Source organism: Myotis daubentonii, chromosome 21 (assembly GCF_963259705.1).
Source record: "Myotis daubentonii chromosome 21, mMyoDau2.1, whole genome shotgun sequence".
Taxonomy (NCBI): Eukaryota; Metazoa; Chordata; class Mammalia; order Chiroptera; family Vespertilionidae; genus Myotis; species Myotis daubentonii.
This window is the reverse complement of record NC_081860.1, coordinates 1,213,076-1,235,278: the sequence shown is the minus strand read 5'-3', so window position 1 is coordinate 1,235,278 and position 22,203 is coordinate 1,213,076. Positions and strand designations below refer to the sequence as shown.

Sequence of the window (22,203 nt, the reverse complement as noted above, 5' to 3'; positions counted from 1 at the left end):
ACGTCCTTCCTGACAAAGCCGGGGCCCAGGCGAAGCCACCCGGGGTCCTGGGTGTCTGCCGGCGGCCGGAGGGAAGCCTGGGCCCCGGGTGCCGGAGGGAAGCCGGTGCCGGCAGCCGGGGGAAGGAAGGCCTGCTCTTGCATGAATTTTCATGCATCGGGCCTCTAGCGATGGTATCAATATCAAACTGGGCCCGGCCGGTGGGGCTCAGTGGTTGACCCATGAACCAGGAGGTCAGGGTTCGATTCCCGGTCAGGGCACAGGCCCGGGTTGCGGGCTCCATCCCCAGTGGGGGGCGTGCAGGAGGCAGCCGGTCCATGATTCTCTCTCATCATTGATGTTTCTCTCTCTCTCAATTGGGGCATTCTTGAATATTTTCAGTGGAAAATCCTCACGAAGAGTGGTTTTAAAGTTGGTCAGGGCTGCCACTTCGGGAAAACATTTTTTTTAAAAATCTATCTTTATTGATTTCAGAGAGGAAGGGAGAGAAACATCAATGATGAGAATCACAGATCGGCTGCCTCCTGCACACCCCCTACTGGGGATCAAGCCCACAACCCGGGCATGAGCCCTTGACCGGGATTCGAACCCGGGACCCTTCAGTCCCGGGACGCCTCTATCCACTGAGCCACATTTTTTTATAGACACACGTGGTGTGTGGGGAAGCCCAAGGCTTGTGTCTACAGGCGCGTATGGCGTGCGACGGGTTAAAAGGGGTCCAGTGGGAAGCGTCTGACAATCTGAACGAACTCATGACCAGCCGGGACCCCGTCGGCGAGCGGCCTTGGGGCAGGGGCGGGGACACTGACCATGACCAGGGGCAGGAAGACTCGGCTCTGAGCCAAGAACCGTGCAGGCGGGCAGACGGACGTGGCTGAACAAACGCCACCATCAAAGGTGGTAAGACTCAGCCCTGGCTGGTGTGGCTCAGTGGATAGAGCGCCGGCCTGCGGACCGAAGGGTCCCGGGTTCGATTCCGGTCAAGGGCACGGGGTGCCTCGGCTGCAGGCTCCTCCCCGGCCCGGGCCCTGGTCGGGGGCGCGTGCAGGAGGCAACCCATCGATGGGTCTCTCTCACACCGATGTTTCTCTCTGCCTCTCCCCCTCCCTCCCACTCTCTCTAAGAATCAATGGAGAAACATCCCCGTGGGAGGATCAACAACACACAACAGAGAAGATGGCAGCGGTCAGACGCCAGCCCAGCCACTGAGGGGGGACATCCATGGGTCTAGACCTGCGGTTCTCAACCTGTGGGGTGCGACCCCTTTGGGGGTCCAACGACCCTTTCACAGGGGTCGCCTAAGACCGTCGGAAAGCACATCTATAATTACAGATTGTCTTTGTGGTGAATCACGATGCTTTAATTATGTTCCATGTGTAACCCATGAAAATGCATCCTGCACATCAGGTATTTACATGACGGTTCATCACAGTAGCAACATGACAGCGATGACGTAGCAACAGAAATCATGTGATGGTTGGGGGTCCCCACAGCATGAGGAGCTGTATGAAAGGGCCGCGGCATCAGGAAGGTTGAGAACCGCTGCCCTAGACCCAGAGGGAGCGCCCACGATGACACGCAGGGAGGACGTGAGCAGGACCTGACGGGGCAGCGAGCACGCACGTGTGTGGGGGACGGAGTGACCCGGCCCTGGGTGTGACGCGTGTCCGCAGGCCCCCGCTCCCAGCTCCCTCTGCTCCCAGCCCAGCCTCCCCTTCTCCCAGAGCGAGCCCCGGGCCCCGGACCCGTCCTGAGCCCACGGGAGCCCGGGCGCGGCCCCCAGACCCGCGGGCGCCCCCACACCCCCCCCCCCCCGCGCCATGCCCGGCCCTCGAGGGGGCGAGACGGGCCGAGCGAGGGGCGCCTCTCACCTGCAGCCGGCCGATGGCCACCAGGCAGTACTTGCTGCCCTGTCCCACCTCGGCGTCCTCCTCGGGGATGGTCATTCCTGGAACGAGAGAGGCGGGCGTCAGGCACACGTGCGCCCCGGGCGGACGGAGAGGGGGCGAAGGCGCCCCGTGATTTCGCTCCGGCCATCGGAAGGCGGGTCCGGGGCTGGCCTCTCGGGGCCGGTGTGTGAGCCGGGCAACCAGCCCCCCACCTGCCCCGCTCTCCGCCTGGAGTCTGTATTTACTTTTTATGTATTTTCTTGATTTTTTAAAAAACATATTTTTTATTGATTTTTTTACAGAGCGGAAGGGAGAGGGAGAGAGAGTTAGAAACATCGATGAGAGAGAAGCATCGATCAGCTGCCTCCTGCACGCCCGCCACTGGGGTTGTGCCCGAAACCAGGGTACATGCCCTTGACCGGAATCGAACCCTGGACCCTTCAGTCCGCAGGACGACGCTCTATCCACTGAGCCACACCGGTTAGGGCTAAAATATATTTTTATTGATTTCCGAGAGGGAGAGGGAGAGAGAGATAGAAACATCCATGATGAGAGAGAATCATCGATTGGCCGCCTCCTGCACACCCCACACTGGGCACCAAGCCCACAACTCCTGGCAGGTGCCCTTGGCTGGAATCGAACCCGGGACCCTTCAGTCCGCAGGCCGACGCTCTATCCGCTAAGCCACACCGGTCAGGGCTCTTTATTTTTTTAAAATATATTTTTATTGATTTCAGAGTTGGGAGGAGGAGGGGGATGGACATCCATGATGAGAGAGAATCACGGATCGGCTGCCTCCTGCACGCCCCCCACTGGGGACCGAGCCCACAACCCGGGCCTGTGCCCTGACCGGGAATCGAACCCTGACCTCCTGGTTCCTAGGTTGACGCTCAGCCCCTGAGCCACGCCGGCCGGGCTGCCCAACGTCTTTCGATAACTTCGCGGTGCCTGTCGCCTGCACGTGTGGGCGACGACGCAGAGGAGGTTAAGGAAGATGAAATGTGAACGATTCCTTTACGCATTTGCAAAACCGGCCGAAAGGCCAGGTCAGAGTGCGGCCGGGAGATCGGCCACATGTGACCGGGTTTCTGAGCACCTACTAAGCGCCCGACCGACTTTCTGCTGGGGACCAGGGCCTTGGCCGTGGCAGGGATCCAGCGCCCCCCACCCCCCGGGGAGCTCACGGCGGGCGGGGGAGGGACTGTCAGGGTGCCATCTGGTTAGTGTTAGGGCCGGGGAGGGGCGCGCGGCCAGGGCCGGACGCCAGGGCCCGGAGGAGGGCCGGGCCGGGAGGGGCCGCTTCCTGGCAGGGACGGGGCTTATCTGAGTGGTTTTTAATAGGAACACGAGCCTTCTGGCCATTGGAGCGAGATTTCGACGATTCCCCGGTGGGTCTCCCAAGCTCAGTGCTTGTGGCCGGAATAAACCTAAGACACACACACACACACACCAAGTGGAACTAGAAACTGCTATTCGGGAGGGAATTCGGCACCAGCCAGAAACGCTTCTCAGGCCCTGGCCAGTGTGGCTCAGTGGATAGAGCCTCGGCCTGCAGACTGAAGGGTCCCGGGTTCGATTCAAGTCAAGAGCACGGACCTGGGTCGCAGGTTCCCCAGCGCCGGTCAGGGCGCGTGCAGGAGGCAACCAATAGGTGTGTCTCTCTCACATCGATGTTTCTCTCTGTCTCTCCCTAAAAATCAATGAACCAGTGTGGCTCAGCGGATAGCGTGTCGGCCTGCGGACTGAAGGGTCCCGGGTTCGATTCCGGTCAAGGGCATGGACCTGGGTTGTAGGCACATCCCCAGTCGGGGGGTGTGCAGGAGGCAGCTGATGGATGTTTCTCTCTCATCGATGTTTCTAACTCTCTCTCCCTCTCCCTTCCTCTCTGTAAGAAACAAATAAAATATACATTTTTTTAAAAAATCAATGGAAAACTATCCTCGGTGAGGATCAAAAAAATAAAAGAAGAAGAAGAAAGAAGGGCTTCTCCGAGCCTCACACGGGGTCGCCCGGGGGGGTCTAACCCGGGACTCACGTCCTCACATGAGAATGAAGACACGTTTCTCCCTGATTCCGCCAAGTGGGAAAAACTCCACCTCCGCTACGAGGAATCCAGGCCACTGGTCCCCAGCACCCGCCCAGCGTCCCCTCTGGGGATCGCAATCATTTTAGGGGAAAAAAAAAGTTTCTTTGGCCAAATGCGTTTGGGAAGCGCAGTTTAAACAATAAGAGAGAGGAGGGAACTGTGGCTCAGTGGTGAGCGTCGACCTGTGAACCAGGAGGTCAGGGTTCGAGTCCCGGTCAGGGCACAGGCCCGGGTTGCGGGCTCGATCCCCAGCGGGGGGCGTGCAGGAGGCAGCCGATCCGTGATTCTCTCTCATCATGGATGTTTCTCTCTCTGTCTCTCCCTCTCCCTTCCTCTCTGAAACCAATAAAAATAGATTAAAAATAAATCCTTTCAAAGACCAAGCAAGACCCTACTGCATCCCACCATCATTTTACGGAACAATTTGAATCAGAGAGAAAGGGAAAGGGAGAGAGAGAGAAACATCCATGATGAGAGAGAATCGTGGATCGGCTGCCTCCTGCACGCCCCCCGCTGGGGATCGAGTCCCCCCTGGGAATCGAACCGTGACCTCCTGGTTCATAGGGCGACCAGACACTCAACTACTGAGCCACACCGGCTGGGCGCCAGCATTCTCCTTTAAAAAGCAAACATCAACATCTTGCCCTGGCCGGTGTGGCTCAGTGGATAGAGCGTCGGCCTATGGACTGAAGGGTCCCGGGTTCAATTCCGGCCAAGGGCACAGGCCCGGGTTGCAGGCTCGATCCCCAGTGGGGGGCGTGCAGGAGGCAGCCGGTCCGTGATTCTCTCTCATCATGGATGCTTCTCTCTCTCTATCCCTCTCCCTTCCTCTCTGACATCAATAAAAAAATATATAAAAAGATAAAATCATTTAAAAAAGAAAGAAGTGTCATTTCCTCCCAGCGGGTGTGGCTCAGTGGCTGAGCATCACCTACGAACCAGGAGGTCACGGTTCGGCTCCCGGTCACAAATTGATGTGTCTACCTCTTTCTCTCTCTCCCTTCCTCTCTGAAATCAACTTTAAAAATAGTGTCATTGCTAAAAAAAAAATTAAACAGGAACCGTGCAGAGCAGGTTGCGATTGAGCAACCCTCCAGGGATTTGTAAGAAAAGAACGAGGAAATTGGAGCCAAACTGTCCGTGGCAGGAACAACAGATCCGAGAAACCGAGAGCGGGCTCCCTGGGGCGAGCGGAGCCGACTGGGGACAAATCCACCCCCCGCCCCGCCACCCCCCGCACAGAGAGGCCTGAGCCTGCCCACGGGGGCCCGGCCCAGCACCGGGTAAGATACACACAAACAGGTCCTGGCTGGTGTGGCTCAGTGGGTAGAGCGCCGGCCTGCAGACTGAGGGGTCCCGGGTTCGATTCCGGTCAAGGGCAGGTGCCCGGGTTGCGGGCTCCATCCCCAGCGGGGGGCGTGCAGGAGGCAGCCGATCCATGATTCTCTCTCATCACGGATGTTTCCATCTCTCTCCTTCTCCCTTCCTCTCTGAGATCAATAAAAAAAAAAAAAAAGCGTGAACACAGACCCAGCCTAGACCTCCCTGAGGGAACCTCTGAACCCCCAGGAAAAACTCCACACGACCCGCGAGAGTCGCGGAGGGAGAAAAGGAAAGGGAAGCTGGTCTTGGCTCCCCCCACCCCCCCAGCACGGGCCTCTGGGGGTGTCTTGGGCGCTCTTCTTTTTTTTTTTTTCTTCTTTTAGGGATTCTTCTTTTTACTCACTCTCTCCATGGCGCTGACGGGGAACCCCTCACCCAAGGGCCCTCCTGCTGCCACACAAGAGCGGCCGGATGGGCTCCTCAAATGTTGGAGGGACCACAAGGTGAAGCACCCGTTCACCTCCTTTTTATATCAATACTGGAGGCCCAGTGCACAAAATTCGTGCATGGGGGAGGGGGGTCCCTCAGCCCAGCCTCTGCCCTCTCGCAGTCCGGGAGCCCTCGGGGGATGTCCGCCTGATGGCTTAGGCCCGCTCCCCTAAGCTGGCAGTCAGACATCCTTAGCGCTGCCATGGAGGCGGGAGAGGCTCCCGCCACCGCCGATGGGCTCGCCAGCCGTGAGCCCAGTGTTGAGGGTCTGCCCCCTGGTGGTCAGTGCACGTCATAGCGACCCGTCGTTTCGCTGTTTGGGTCGATTTGCATATTAGCCTTTTATTATATAGGATGTTTTGTTTTTTGTTTCTATTTCAGAGAGAGGGATAGAAACATCTACGATGAGAGAGAATTGGTGATCGGCTGCCTCCTGCACGCCCCACGCTGGGATGGAGCCCGCCACCCGGGCCTGTGCCCCGACCGGGAATTGAACCCTGACCTCCTGGTTCCTAGGTTGATGCTCAGCCATGGAGCCATGCCGGCCGGGCGAGGAAGCATTTTTTCAACCTGCAAATTCCTGCCTCTTGTGTACGTTTATGCGTCAGCTCCGATGTTACTCTGTTAGGTTCTCAGGGACGGTGTCGGCCAGAGTGTGGGAGGGAGACGCCCACCGGGACCCTCCCAGCTCACAGAGGCTCCTGCCTGCGTGCTCCCCTGAGTGCGTGCCTGCGCTCTGCCCCTGACCCAGGGCTCAGCAATGACCTGCACGCCTCCCCGTCTCCTCCAGTGGGTGGTGAGCTCCCTGCGGGCGGGCACCAGGCCAGACTCGCTCTCAAATCCCTTCAGCCTGGGAAGTACCTGGGCCCCGGCAGGTGCTCACAAGTGTTTACGGAAGGAAACGTGAGCCTGGGCCGGCGTGGCTCAGTGGCTGAGCGTCGGCCTATCAACCGGGAGGTCAGGGTTCGATTCCCGGTCAGGGCACAGGCCCGGGTGGCGGGCTCCATCCCCAGTGGGGGGCGTGCAGGAGGCGGCCGATCCATGATTCTCCCCCATCACTGATGTTTCTTTTATTTTTAAATATATTTTTATTGATGTCAGAGAGGAAGGGAGAGGGAGAGAGAGAGAGAGAGAAACACCCGTCATGAGAGAGAATCATGGATCGGCTGCCTCCTGCACGCCCCACACTGGGGATGGAGCCCGCAACCCGGGCCTGTGCCCTGACCGGAACCGAACCTGGGACCCTTCAGTCCGCAGGCTGACGCTCTATCCACTGAGCCACACCAGCCAGGGCTCATCACTGATGTTTCTCTCTCCCTCTCCCTCTCTCTGAAACCAATAAAAATATATATTAAAAAGGGGGTGGGGGGTTAGCATGGCATCGCCCTGCCTGAGAACAGGGGGTCAGAACACCCTCCACCCACCACCCTCCACCATAGGAGCTAAGGCCGTGGCTTCGGGGTCTCCCTATGCCAGTGGTTCTCAACCTCTGGCCCTTTAATACAGCTCCTCATGTTGTGACCCAACCATAACATTATTTCCGTGGCTCCTTCGTCACTGTCATGTTGCTACTGTTATGAATCATCATGTAAATATCTGATAAGCAGGATCGTCTTAGGCGACCCCTGTGCAAGGGTCGTTCGACCGCCAAAGGGGTCGCGACCCACAGGTTGAGAACCACTGCCCTCGGCCATCCTGTGGGCCGCGAGCAGAGACGAGGCCGGCTGTGCACACGCTCCACCGGCCAGGGCCGGGGTTGGGGGGGGGGGCGGTAGAGTGGGGGCTGGAGCCAGCGGGCTCCAGGCACCGCCGTGTGAGCTGGCGGCTCCTTCCGGACAAGCAGCCTTCGGCAATTTCCGAACGAAGGAAAAACAAACACACCATGTTCGACAAGGCCCTTGGGGTCAGCTCATGGAGGGGCTGAGCCGGCGGCCGGGGCTTCCTGGGGGGGGCGGGTGGCGGGGGGGGGGTGTCACACGCTCCTGGGCCAGCGCCCCTCCCCGGCCCGACGCTGGCCGTCCCCGGCAGCCCCACGGCCAACGAAACAGAGATTTTCCCCGGATGTTTAGGGGATAAACCACACGGAGCGGGTGCCAGCTGCTGGGAAAGAGGCCTCATCATGGAAACCAGCTCCAGGCGGAGGGTCAGCCGGTGCCGTGCAAGGTGCTGGCGGAGGCCGCTCCCATCTCCAGACCGTCGGTCTCCGGGGGGCCGACCGCACCCCACATGTTCCTTCAGGCTGAGCCCATTAAGGGTCAGACACGGGCAGGAATGGCCTGGGGCCGTGGCCGGCAAACCACGGCTCGCGAGCCACAGGCGGCTCTCTGGCCCGAGCGTGGCTCTTCCTAAGCCTTAGGAGGACCCTAATTAAGTGAATAACAATGGACCTGCCTATGTAGTTTCAGTTTAAAAAACTTGGCTCTCAGAAGAAATTTCCATCGTCGTCCTGCTGGTATTGGGCTCCGTTGACGAATGGGTTTGCCGACCACTGGCCTGGGGAACTCTTCTTCTGCTCCTTTTTTTTTCTTCTTCCTTTAGGGATTCTTCTTTTACTCACACGCCCCCCAACACGCTCCAAATGAAACCGATGTCGGGAGCCCTATAACATGGGGTGAGGCTGCCCCGGCCGGCGTGGCTCAGTCGGTTTGAGCATCGTCCCGTGCACTGCGAAGTCCCAGGTTCGATTCCCGGTCAAGGGCACGTGCCCCGGGTTGCGGGCTCGACCCCCAGGGTGGGGCGTGCGGGAGGCCGCCGATCCGTGTTTCTCTCTCATCATGGATGTTTCTCTCTCCCTTCCTCTCTCTCTCTCTCTCAAATCAACAAAACCTATTTTTAAAAAATGAAAATAAAATGCTGTCAGGCTCCCTGGGAAGGCCACGGTGTCCCAAGAGGGGCTTCCGAAATATACCGGAATTCTCCGCGATGTGTATGTTTTTTAAAAATATATATATATATATATTATTGATTTTTTACAGAGAGGAAGGGAGAGGTATAGAGAGTTGGAAACATCGATGAGAGAGAAGCATTGATCAGCTGCCTCCTGCACACCCCCCAGTGGGGATGTGCCCGCAACCCAGGTACATGCCCTTGACCGGAATCGAGCCTGGGACCCCTCAGACTGTAGGCCGACGCTCTATCCACTGAGCCACACAGGCCAGGCCTCTCTGTGCGGGGGGGGGGGGGGGGGTCGTCTAGATCAGCAGTTCTCAACCTTCCTGATGCCGTGAACCTTTAAGACAGTTCCTCATGCTGTGGTGACCCCCAACCATAAAGTTATTTTCGTTGCTACTGTGATGAATCGTCATGTAAATACCTGATATGCAGGATGGATTTTCATTGTTACACATGGAACATAATTAAAGCATCGTGATTCATCACAAAAACAATCTGTAATTATAGATGTGTTTTCCGATGGCCTTAGGCGACCCCTGTGAAAGGGTCGTTCGGCCCCCAGGTTGAGAACCGCTGGTCTAGACGGTTCCAAGTGACGGCTGCTCCCAGCCGGCTCCCCTCGCCCCAGGGAGCCCGCTCTCAATTTCTCGGATCTGTTGTTCCTGCCACGGACAGTTTGGCTCCAATTTCCTGGTTCTTTTCTTACAAATCCCCGGAGGGTTGCTCAATCGCAACCTGCTCTGCACGGTTCCTGTTTAATTTTTTAAAGTTGATTTCAGAGAAGAAGGGAGAGGGAGGAAGAGGTAGAAACATCACTTCCTGACCGGGAGCCGAACCGTGACCTCCTGGTTCGTAGGTCGACGCTCTATCCACTGAGCCGCGCCGGCCGGACCCGAATAATCTTTTTACGAGGCCCCTGCTGGCTCCTGCCCCTTCCGGCCACCTTCCGAGGTGCCCAGGTCGCCTGAGGCTATTTTAAGCCAGGCTGGAGCTAAGGGAAGTTCATTTTTCCCTGAGCAAGTCATTGTTTACACGTCAGGATGCTGAGCGCAGGAGCCGGCGAGTGGGACAGCATTCCTGGTGGCCGTTAACAAGCCACCGCGGAGGCAGAAGTGAGGTGCCGCCCAGAACTCGGGATCCCATGACTTCACGGGGGGATGGGGTGGAGGCGGTAAGAGCATCAGCCACCTCGTTTCAGCGCTCAGCACGGCGGCCCGATGACCGTCTCCGCCATCCTAAAACTCTTCCAGCCCCGGCCGGTGTTGCTCAGTGGTTAGAGCGCCGGGCCTGGGACTGACGGGTCCCGGGTTCGATTCCGGTCGAAGGCACCTGCCTGGGTTGCAGGTTCCCTGGTCGGGATGCGTGCAGGAAGCAACCGATGAATGAGTCTCTCTCACATCAATGTCTCTCTCTTCTGTCTCTCCCTCTCCCTCTCCCTCTCCCTCTCCCTTCCACTCTCTCTAAAAAAAAAAATCAATGGAAAAATAGCCTTGGGTGAGGATTAACAAGAATAAAAAATTTCCACGAAAATAAAAGAAAAAAATGGCTTTGGAAATTCTGGCAAGAAATGCTTCCATCGACCCATCCATCCCTTAGGTCTGCTGTTTGTGTGGCCTGAGCAAGAGTTCCTGCCATCTTTCCTCCCTCCTTCCCTCCCATCCCTCCACCCCTCCCGTCTTCATGAAACACCTACTAAGCGCCAGGCCGAGCTGAGCACCGGGCTGAGGAAATGCATGAAGCATGAGGGTCTACATCAGGGGTGGGGAGCCACGCTGAGCATCGACCTGTGAACCAGGAGGTCCGGGTTCGATTCCCGCTCAGGGCACAGGCCCGGGTTGCAGGCTCCATCCCCAGTGAGGGGCGTGCAGGAGGCAGCCGGTCCGTGATTCTCTCTCATCATGGATGTCTCTCTCTCTCCCCCATCCTCTCTGAAATCAATAAAAATCTATACTAATAAAAGGGTAATATGCTACTTAGACCAGACATCTTCCAGACAATCTTCCGGACGTCCTTCCGGACAAAGCCATGGTGGCGGGGCCGAGGCAGAGGAGGTTAGGGGCGATCAGGCCGGCAGGGGAGAGCAGTTAGGGGCGATCAGGCCTGCAGGGGAGAGCAGTTAGGGCAGTGATGGCGAACCTATGACACACGCGTCAGAGGTGACACGCGAACTCATTTTTTGGGTTGATTTTTCTTTGTTAAATGGCATTTAAAAATATAACATAAATATCAAAAATATAAGTCTTTGTTCTACTATGATTGCAAATATCTAAAAATTTCTATATGGACATGGCACCAGAGTTAAGTTAGGGTTTTTCAAAATGCTGACACGCCGAGCTCAAAAGGTTCGCCATCACTGAGTTAGGTGGATCAGGCCGGCAGGGGAGAGCAGTTAGGAGCGATCAGGCCGGCAGGGGAGGGCAGTTAGGGGCGATCAGGCTGGCAGGGGAGAGCGGTTAGGGGTGATCAGGCCAGCAGGGGAGAGCAGTTAGGGGCGATCAGGCTGGCAGGGGAGGGCGGTTAGGGGCGATCAGGCCGGCAGGGGAGAGCAGTTGGGGGCGATCAGGCCGGCAGGGGAGGGCAGTTGGGGGTGATCAGGCCGGCAGGGGAGGGCAGTTAGGGGCATCAGGCAGGCAGGCAGAGTGGTTAGGGGCGATCAGGCAGGCAGTCAGGAGAGCGGTTAGGAGCCAGCGGTCCTGGGTTGCAAGAGGGGTCCTGGATTGGAGAGGGTGCGGGCCGGGCTGAGGGACCACCCCCACCCCCCCACCCCCTCGCACAAATTTCGTGCACCGGGCCTCTAGCATATTATAAAAAATAAGATTGGCATCTTGTGTTTATGTTGCCTAACCTGCTACTGTTTTAAAACTTCCTGGTACTTTGTGCCTCATTCCTACGTGCCCCCTGAAGCAAGCTCCCTTCACGGCTGCCCTGCGTTCCACGGGATAGAAGTTCCAGGCTGTTTTTTAAACACGTTTTTACTGATTTCAGAGAGGAAGGGAGAAGGAGCGAGAGAGAGAGAAACAATACCCCACACTGGGGATGGAGCCCGCAACCCGGGCCTGTGCCCCGACCGGGAATCGAACCCTGACCTCCTGATTCCTAGGTTGGCGCTCTATCCACTGAGCCACGCCGGCCGGGCCGGGCTACTTTTAACCGTAACTTCTCTCTCCCTGAAGTCTAGACGAATTCAGAGTTCTCCTTAGAATGGATCCCTACCAGTGGAATTTCTGTACGTTCAGAAAGGCACCGTTTAAGGCGTTGAATACACACAGTAGGGCTGCTGTACAGAGCTGAGTGTCTTCCCACCAGCAGGACGTAAGTGTGCCCGTTTTTCTGACTCTCACCGACGCTGTGTATTGTGTCTTTTTCACTTTTTGCTATTTGGTAGGTGAGAGGAGACGGTATCCGATTATTTCAATTCGCAGTCATGAGGAACAGGAGACTGAATTTTCCCCAAAGGCATGCATTACACACGTGTAGATATGTATTGTACATGTGTACACCCAAGCACACGTGTGTGCACGTGCACATATATGTATATGTGCCTGTGCATATATGTGTGCCCGTGCATGTGTGTGCATACACACACATCCTATATAATAAAAGCCTAATATGCTAAGTGTCCGGTCGTCCAGCCATCCATTCAACCAATCAAGTCGTAATATGCTAATGGTATGCTAAGGCCACTCAACCACGTGCTATGACGTGCACTGACCACCAGGGGCAGACAGTCGACCGGTTCACCAGTCGCTATGACGTGCACTGACCACCAGGGGCAGACAGTCGACCGGTTCACCAGTCGCTATGACGTGCACTGACCACCAGAGAGCAGACGCTCCGACTGGTAGGTGAGCTTCTGCTGGCGTCCTGCCGATTGGGACTGAGTGAGACGGGCCGGACACGCCCTGAGCCCTCCTGCTGTCCCTCCCCTGCCCTGATCGTACACCGGTGGGGCCCCTAGGCCTGGCCTGCGCCCTCTCACAACCTGGGACCCCTCGGGAGATGCCGGAGAGCCAGCCAGTTTCAGCCCGATCACCCAGGCCAGGCCAAGGGACCCCACTGGTGCACGAATTTGTGCACCGGGCCTCTAGTATACGTATATGTGCATATACGTGTGTGTGTGCGTGTGTGCGTGTGTGTGTGTACATACACTTTAACACCCTTTTCATATCCTTGGCTCGTTTTTCCCTCCGGAGTTAAAAGTCTGCTTTTTTGGTCACTTTCCTCTCTTTTTTTGTCCAAATCGTCCATACGGTGCCTCTTGGCAACGGCGCTAAGTAGGACGCATTCCTCGTCCTCCGTGTGACGCCCCCTCAAATACTTAGAGACAGAAATCACGTCTCTCTTCCTCCAAGACAAACACCCCGGCTCCTGCTACCAGGCCTCCCGAGGCCAAGTTTCCAGGGCGGGCGGCTGCTGAGGACCTCGTGCGTAATACGTCCCGCCGCCCTGTCCCCGCGGCACTCACGGCCCAGAACCCCCTGCGACTCCCGCCGAGCCCGCCCCGAGCCGCCCCTGCAGACTCTCGGGATGTGCCACCCCCACCTGCACCCTGGGCCCGGGCCCCGCCTCCCGCTCACCCACAGGACGCCATGCGTTAGGCGTTGCTGGTGGGACATGGTGCGCCGGGAGCCCCAATCAAGTGGTGAGAGGGAGCGAGCACACAGAGGCCAAAAACAGGAAGAGGAACTGGCCGGGTGTAAGGACCGTAATTAACTCAAATGAGGAAAGCGTTGAGAAGGGGGAGGTCAGCCCGGCCAGTGTGGCTCAGCGGTTGGGCGTCGACCTATGAAGCAGGAAGTCAGGGTTCGATTCCTGGTCAGGGCACGTGCCTGGGTTGTAGGCTGGATCCCCAGTGGGGGGCGTGCAGGAGGCAGCCGATCCATGATTCTCTCTCATCATGGATGTTTCTATCTCTCCCTCTCCCTTCCTCTCTGAAATCAATGAAAACCCCAATTTTTTTGGGGGGGGGCTTTGAATCTATATACATAAAAGCCTAAGCAACCGACCGACCGGTCGCTATGACGTGCACTGACCACCAGGGGACAGACACTCAGCACATAGGATTGGTCTCCCTCCTGTCTGGATTGGGCCTCTGCAGATTGGGCCAAAACCAGCTATCCGACGTCCCTCGAGGCATCCCGGATTGCGAGAGGGTGCAGGCCAGGCCGAGGGACCCCACCAGTGCACGAATCCATGTACCAGACCTCTAGAATGAATATATATATATAAATATACATACATATATCGATATATATATATATATATATATATATATTTATTTTTTTTTATATACTAAAAGTGTAATATGCTAATTAGACCAGACGTCCTTCCGGACGACCTCCTAGATCAGTGGTTCTCAACCTTCTGGCCCTTTAAATACAGTTCCTCATGTTGTGACCCAACCACAAAATTATTTTCATTGCTACTTCATAACTATAATGAATCGTCATGTAAATATCTGATATGCAGGATGGTCTTAGGCGACCCCTGTGAAAGGGTCGTTCGACCGCCAAAGGGGTCGCGACCCACAGGTTGAGAACCGCTGTCCTAGATGAAGCCGGGGCTACGAGGGAAGCCAGTGCCAGCAGCCAGGGAAGGGAGGCCTACTCTTGCAATAATTTCATGCACCAGGCCTCTAGTGTGTGTGTGTGTGTGTGTGTCAAAAAGCTGCCTGCTTGCTCCCCGGTCGGGGCTCACACAGGGGGGCAACTGATCAATCTCTCTCTCTTCACGTACACGTTTCTGCATGTTTTCCACTTCCCTAGGCATGTATTGAGGAGGGGAGTCGCTGGGCCAGTCATACTGCTTAACACCTGAGTATCTCAGACGGTTTTTCCCAAGTAGCTGCACCATTTTACCTTCCTGCCAGCAATACGTGAGGGTTCCAAGCGCTCCCCGCCCTTGCCAACCCTCCCTCTTGCCTGTTTTCACCATCTGAGGGCCAGAGGCAGCTGCTCCTCCCCACGTGCAGCTACTCCTCTGCACGTTCGACTTCTGCCCAGCAGGCTCTGCTCACCTGCCGGGGGCCAGGCCTTGATGTAGCCGGTGCAGTGGACCACGGCGTACTGGGCTTCCCCCTCCTTCACAGGCCCCAGGCCGTTCCTGCGGGAAGAACGGCAGGGACATGGCTTCTGGCCCCCGGGGGTCAGGCGAGGGTGCCCATGGCTGCTCCGGTACCGAAGGAACCGGGGTCCCTGGCTCGCCTCGTGGTTTTGCATCTTGACTGTTTCCCTTCCTTCCACAGAGTCTGGAAGCCCAAAATAAATTCCCCCAACTCCCTTTCTCATCTCAGCCCCAGAAATCTGTCATATCGGGGCTCCTGGTCCTCCCCACACTCAGCCCCTCTCCACGTTCAGCTACTCCTCTCCACGTTCAGCTACTCCTCGCCACGTTCAGCTACTCCTCTCCCCGTCCAGCTACTCCTGTCCCAGTTCAGCTACTCCTCGCCAAGTTCAACTACTCCTCTCCCCATCCAGCTACTCCTCTCCCTGTCCAGCTACTCCTCTCCCCATCCAGCTACTCCTCTCCCTGTCCAGCTACTCCTCTCCACGTTCAGCCACTCCTCTCCCAGTTCAGCTACTCTTCTCCCAGTTTAGTTACTCCTCTCCCAGTTCAGCTACTCTTCTCCCAGTTTAGTTACTCCTCTCCCAGTTCAGCTACTCCTCTCCATGTTCAGCCACTCTCTCCACGGTCAGGTACTCCTCCCCACGGTCAGCTACTCCTCCCCACGGTCAACTACTCCTCTCCCCGTTCAGCTACTCCTCTCCCCATCCAGATACTCCTCTCCCCGTCCAGCTACTCCTCTCCACATTCAGCTACTCCTCTCCAAGCTCAGCTACTCCCCAGCTTAGGGCACTCAGCTACCTCCCAGCGGAGCCCAGAAACACCATCAAAAAACCCCACTGACCTGAACCTCTTCCTCATGGTGGTGATTCTGCTCAGAGGCAGGTGGTCCAACGGAGCATTTCCACACCTAAGAGTCGACAGACACATTAGAGCGAGTGAAGGCCCCGCGCGAGTTTATAAAACGCAGGGCCCGGCGGGCGTGGCTCCGTGGCTGAGCGCCGACCTATGAACCAGGAGGTCAGGGTTCGATTGCCCGTCAGGGCACAGGCCCGGGTTGCGGGCTCCATCCCCAGTGGATGTTTCCTTCTCCCTCTCCCTCTCCCTTCCTCTCTGAAATCAACCAATCAATCAATCAAACACACAGGGCCGCCGACCAGGAGGCAGCCCTTATCTGATGCTCACACACGTGTGCCCGGATGAGCCCTAATGCCAACCTCCCTCCCAAGTGCAGAAGCTGAGGCCCAGGCTCTGAATTCCCACGGTCCCCGCGGGCGAGGGGAGTGGGGCCCACTTGGCAAGGCTCAGGGACCTGCTGCCAGGGCCCAGCCCAGGAGCCGGGGACCCAGCGAAGACCCCGAGGCGAGGCTGGCCACGCTCGGACCTGCGGTCACTGCCATGGACCCGGGTGGCCCTCAGGGGACAGGGGGAGGGGTGATGACAGCAGCGGCGTCTTCTCAGGCCTGAGCCGACGCGTCAACGCAAAGCAGATGCCGCGGCGGACACGCGTGACACACAGAAGCCGTGTCTCAGGCTCCCATTGGCAGCGGGGGGAGCACCCCGGCCGCGTCCCGGCACCAGGAGCTCGCAGACAGCCGCGCGTCTGCTGACAGCAGAGGACAGAGCAGGGACGCGGGGCTGGACGTGTGCGGAGTCAGGTCTCCCTGGGGACCCTCCTCGGGGTGCGGGGGGCAGCCCATCGCCCACTCCGCTGGGACCCCGGCTGCCTCGCAGCTCCGTGACCTGCTCGGCTTCCAGGCTCTGCCGCCGCCTGGCGTGCCCTCTGGCTACGTGCCTCTCCTCTTCCCGCCTATGTGACCAGTGGTGCCCAGCTGTCTTAATCGTCCACACAGCACAGAGGGGAATCGAGCTGCAGTGGCCCAGTGGGTGAGCGACGACTCAGGAGCCAGAAGGTCGCGGTTCGATTCCCGGTCAGGGCACAGGCCCGGGTTGTGGGCTCCATCCCCAGTGGGGGGCGTGCAGGAGGCAGCCGGTCCATGATTCTCTCTCATCATTCATGTGTCTCTCTCTCTCTCTCTCTCTCTCTCTCTCTCTCTCTCTCTCTCTCCCTTCCTCTCTGACATTAATAAAGATATATTTTTTAAAAAGATGTGAGTCCATTATACCCCAAGGCCTGGGACAGCACCTGCCCCAGTGTGGGGGCAGGGATGGCAGGGGCGATCCCCGACCAGCTGCCCAGGATACTGGCACGGCCCTCCGCCCTCCGGCCGGCTGTGCCCGGCATCTCCCTGACACCGAGCTGCTCTGGCCCAAGAGCAGGGTGTGCTCTCGGCCGAGGGCAGAGCTGCTCACGTCACCGGGAAACTCAGGTGGACAGGCACCTGGAGACCCACCTGGAGCAGAGCGTCCGGGACAGGAGGGGCCGCCCGGGAGGGTGGGCAGGAGCCGAATAATCCATGTGTCTCTCTCGAGTGGATGTTTCTCCCTCCCTCCCTCCCTTCCACTCTCTCGAAAAACCAACGGAAAAAATATCCTCAGGCCCTGGCCGGTGTGGCTCAGTGGATAGAGCGTCGGCCTGCGGACTGAAGGGTCCCGGGTTCGATTCCGGTCAAGGGTATGGACCTGGGTTGCGGGCACCTCCCCAGTAGGGGGTGTGCAGGAGGCGGCTGATCGATGTTTCTCTCTCATCGATGTTTCTAACTCTCTATCCTTCTCCCTTCCTCTCTGTAAAAAATCAATAAAATATATTTTTTGAAAAATAAAATTAAAAAGTAAACAATATCCTCAGGTGAGGGTTTCACAGAGAATAAAAAAGAAGAAGCCACAGGGGTGAACTCGAGGTGGCCTGTGTACCCCACTGCAGCCACGCCCACCGCCCCGTAGCCACGCCCACCACCCGCCGCAGCCACGCCCATCGCCCACCCAGACAGACCTCATCCTGCAGATGAAGGACCGCCTGGAGCCCATGCACATGCGCATGGACGACTGCTGCCCCTCCTTCTTCACCGTCCCGGTCTTCAGGTCCAGGATCCGGCCTGTGAGAGAGAGAGAGAGAGAGAGAGAGAGAGAGAGAGAGAGAGAGAGAGAGAGATGGAGAGGGAGAGCAGGGCGCGTGCATAGCCTCGGCCGCTGACTGGGGTGGGCGCGGGGGGAGGAGAGCTCGCTGCACCCGCTCTGCAATGAGGACCCGCAGGGACCCCCAGCATCCTTTGGCAGGAAACACCTGGGGTGATGCACTCGTACAATCCCAAACGCCTGTGTTCTTTTTAAAGAATATATTTCTATTGATTTCAGAGAGGACGGTAGAGGAAGAAAGAGGCATCAGTGATGAGAGAGGATCATGGATCGGCCGCCTCCTGCACGCCCCCCACTGGGGATCGAGCCCGCCACCCGGGCCTGTGCCCCGACCAGGAATCGAACCCTGACCTCCTGGTTCCTAGGTCCATGCTCAGCCCCTGAGGCTTAGCTTTTAAAAAATAAAGAAAGAAAGAAGAATCAGCAGTTTGTCTTGGATAAGAGAATAAAGGCAGGCTGTGTGCCCCTAAAAGGGCTCCCCAGGCCTCCACCGGAATACAAATAGAAGGCTTTCCTCCAAGGGATCCTGGAGAAAACAGGAAGCATCTTATCTTGTCGTGTTTTTTGTTGTTTTTCAAACAGGAGGCCACCCGAGACAGCCGGGGAGGAAAACAAGAGAAAATGGTCAGCATGAAAGAAAGCCATGGCCCCCGGCGACGGCCACGATCGGATGTGGTTCCACACACGAGGGGCCCCCGGAACGCGGGCCCAGAGGCGGGAGGAGACGCGGGCTGCTGCCCCAGCGACAAGGGGCGCTCCGTCCCCCGGGGCTGACCCCAGCCGCCCCAGCAGCTGTGCACACGGGGAACCAAGGGCCCCGCGGCCCGGGGCCCACACGGTGCACGCGAGGCCACGGCAGAACCCAGTCCAGAGCGGGAGCCGCGTGCACTGAGCCGGGGAGACCCGGGCGCCCACTGCAGAGGGAGGGGGGCACGTGGGGAACCCAGACAAGAAGGAAACGAAGACAGCCAGCCACACGGAGCTACAGACTTCTATTCTGTTTTCAAATAAAATATATCGTCACCCGGCCAGCGCGGCTCAGTGGTTGGGCGTCGACCTAGGAACCAGGAGGTCAGGGTTCGATTCCCGGTCGGGGTACATGCCCGGGTTGCGGGCTCCATCCCCAGTGGGGGGCGTGCAGGAGGCAGCCGGTCCATGATTCTCTCTCATCACTGATGTTTCTCTCTCCCTCTCCCTCTCCCTGCCTCTCTGAGATCAATAAACATGTTTTTTAAACATATTGTCCAAAGGGCGCATGGAGCTCGGGGACACGCAGAGGCTAGAGGGGAGCGAGAATGGACTGACTCGGTTGACAGAAACTTCCAGACTCTGTTCCCATCTCACTGCAGTGGGACCTCGTTTCTCAAACGTCGCCCGTCTCCAACAATCCGCTCCCCACCCACCCACCCCCGCCCCAAACCTTTCACGCCGACCCCTGTGGGATCAGTCACGCGTCTCCCAGGTGACGGACAGGAGAGAATGCGCGAGCAGGAGTCAGTTCACCGCGATCAGAATCTCAGGGTGCTCCAATGGGACTATTCTGGAGATATTTATGCTTTTGTGGCTGCGTGTCGTTTTTGTTGAATTTTCTTTTTTTTTTTTTTTACTGTACGTTTCCCTTTCCTTTTGGTTAAATTTCCATTTCCATTTCATGTCCTTTTGTTGTTGTTTATTTTAATACACTAGAGCCGGGGTGCATGAAATTCGTGCACGGGGTGGGGGAGGGGTCCCTCAGCCCGGCCTGCATCCTCTCGCAATCCGGGACCGCTGGCTCCTACCCGCTCACCTGCCTGCCTGCCTGATCGCCCCTAACCACCTGCCTGCCTGCCTGATCGCCCCTAACAGCTCGCCTGCCTGCCTGATCGCCCCTAACAGCTCGCCTGCCTGCCTGATCGCCCCTAACTGCTCACCTGCCTGCCTGATCGCCCCTAACAGCTCGCCTGCCTGCCTGATCGCCCCTAACAGCTCGCCTGCCTGCCTGATCGCCCCTAACCACCTGCCTGCCTGCCTGATCGCCCCTAACAGCTCGCCTGCCTGCCTGATCGCCCCTAACAGCTCGCCTGCCTGCCTGATCGCCCCTAACTGCTCACCTGCCTACCTGATCGCCCCTAACAGCTCGCCTGCCTGCCTGATCGCCCCTAACAGCTCGCCTGCCTGCCTGATCGCCCCTAACCACCTGCCTGCCTGCCTGATCGCCCCTAACTGCTCACCTGCCTTCCTGATTGTCGCCAACTGCTCACCTGCCTGCCTGATCACCCCTAACCACTCACCTGCCTGCCTGATCGCCCCTAACTGCCTCCACCTCAGCCCCCGCACCCGGGACCCAGGCTTCCCTCCCGCTGGCCGGCCGCAGGCACCCAGGACCCTGGGTGGTGCCGTCCGGTCCCCAGCTTTGTCAGGAAAGACATCCAGAATGACGTCTGGAAGACGTCTGGTCTATCCGATCTAATTAGCATATTACCCTTTTGTTAGTATATAGATGTTTATTGATTTCAGAGAGGAAGGGAGAGGGAGAGAGACATAGAAGCATCCATGATGAGAGAGAATCATGGATCAGCTGCCGCCTGCACGCCCCCCACTGGGGATGGAGCCCACAACCCGAGCCTGTGCCCCGACCGGGAATCGAACCCTGACCTCCTGGTTCCTAGGTCAACGCTCAACCCCTGAGCCACGCCGGCCAGGCCACTCTCTCCCTTTTGTGACCAATGAAGACAGAGGCTGGGGTTTGGGTTGGGACTTGGACCTGTGGCCCTGGAATTACAAAAGGTGTTAAAGGCCCCCAGCCCCTGAGCAGGGCTGGCCCAAGGGACTGGGCAGGGTGGCCCCAGGCCCCAGGGACACTCAGAGGAGCCGGCCTGCCAAGCTCTGTCCCATGCACATCCCCCCGCCCGCCACATGGGGAGGCGCTAACGAGAAGCTAACGGGGCGGCCAGGAGGGCAGCCCGGGCTGCACAGAGAGAATCATCTCAGGCGATGACAAGGCCAAGACCGGGAGGTGAGCCCTGGCCGGTGTGGCTCAGTGGGTAGAGCGCCGGCCTGCAGACTGCAGGGTCCCGGGTTCGATTCCGGTCAAGGGCACGGACCTCGGTGGCAGGCTCCTCCCCGGCCTGGGCCCTGGTCAGGGATCATGCAGGAGGCAACCCATGGATGTGTCTCTCTCACATCGATGTTTCTCTCTTCTTCTCCCTCCCTCTTCCACGCTCTCTAAAAATCAATGGGAAAACATCCTCGGGTGAGGATTTAAAAAAACAAAAAAACTGGGAGGTGTAGGGGGGAAGCCAGGGCACAGAGCCCCAGCACGGGTGACAGGCCACGGCCCCCCCTCCCGCCCGGACCGCGGGGCCCCACAGGCACCCCCCGCCCCCAGCACTCACATTCCAAGCATGACACAGAGTCATGCGAGCACCCCGTGCCTAGACGGCCGCGGCTCTGCTGTTCATTAAAAAGTCGTCACCCCCTCGTCCCCCCCGCGGCCGGCACCCCTCCTGCTATGTAATCTGCAGACACGAGCACAAACCCCCGTCCTGTTTAGAATTCTCCGGAGTGTGACTGAAAGAGACACATTCCTCTTCGGGGGTCATGCGCCAGGAATGCCAGCAATGCGGGCCCGAGGGGTCACCGATGAGTCCCCCTCCCCCCTCCCCCTCCGCCCCGTCCGACGGAGAGGGGCCAGGCTGACGCGGGGTTCAAGGAAGCAAGCTGAGGCCGAGCCTGGCCGAGCCTCCCCTGCGAACGGGTGACGAGACGATCACAAAATAGAAAAGCAGCAGGGATGGCCTGCCTCCCTGCAGGAAAGCCGTAGAAGGGGCTTGAAGCGATCGGGAACACGGAGGGAGCCCGGCCGGTGTGGCTCAGTGGTTGGGCTTCAACCTAGGAACCAGGAGGTCCCGGGTTCGGTTCGATTCCCCGTCAGGGCACAGGCCCGGGTTGCGGGCTCCACCCCCAGTGGGGGGCGTGCAGGAGGCAGCCGATCCCTGATTCTACTCTCATCATGGATGTTTCTCTCTCTCTCTCTCCCTCTCCCTCCCTCTCTGAAATCAATTAAAAAATATAAAAGAGAAGCCCTGGCCGGTGTGGCTCAGTGGATAGAGCGTCGGCCCCAGGACTGAAGGGTCCCGGGTTCGATTCCGGTCAAGGGCACGGACCTCGGTGGCAGGGTCACCGGCCCTGGACGGGGCGCGTGCAGGAGGCGGCCCATCGAGGTGTCTCTCTCACGTCGATGTTTCTCTCTGTCTCTCCCTCTCCCTTCCGCTCTCCCGAAAAATCAATGGGAAAACATCCACGGGGGAGGATGCACAGCAACAACAAAAATAATACTCGATAAAAACAGAAGCACAATATGCTAATTAGACCGGACGTCCTTCCGGACGTCCTTCCGGACAATCTCCCAGACGAAGCCGGGGCGGTGAGGGGAGCCCAGGTCCC

General features: G+C 58.1%; 1 protein-coding gene across 3 annotated transcripts in view; it reads right to left on the bottom strand.

Annotated features, from left to right (window-relative positions):
* The window catches only part of ARNT2 (aryl hydrocarbon receptor nuclear translocator 2), a 173,021-nt gene that overhangs the window by 109,663 nt on the left and 41,155 nt on the right, over positions 1-22,203 (bottom strand). For all 3 annotated transcript variants that reach the window (XR_009450297.1, XM_059677969.1, XM_059677968.1), the window contains exons 6-9: positions 17,636-17,738; positions 15,587-15,652; positions 14,696-14,781; positions 1,872-1,948 (exon numbers count right to left, since the gene is read on the bottom strand). Coding sequence is in view for 2 of the 3 variants with exons in the window: in XM_059677969.1 (XP_059533952.1) it covers positions 1,872-1,948; positions 14,696-14,781; positions 15,587-15,652; positions 17,636-17,738 (332 nt within the window). In the remaining variant the exon portion in view is untranslated. The remainder of the gene's footprint in view (positions 1-1,871; positions 1,949-14,695; positions 14,782-15,586; positions 15,653-17,635; positions 17,739-22,203) is intronic.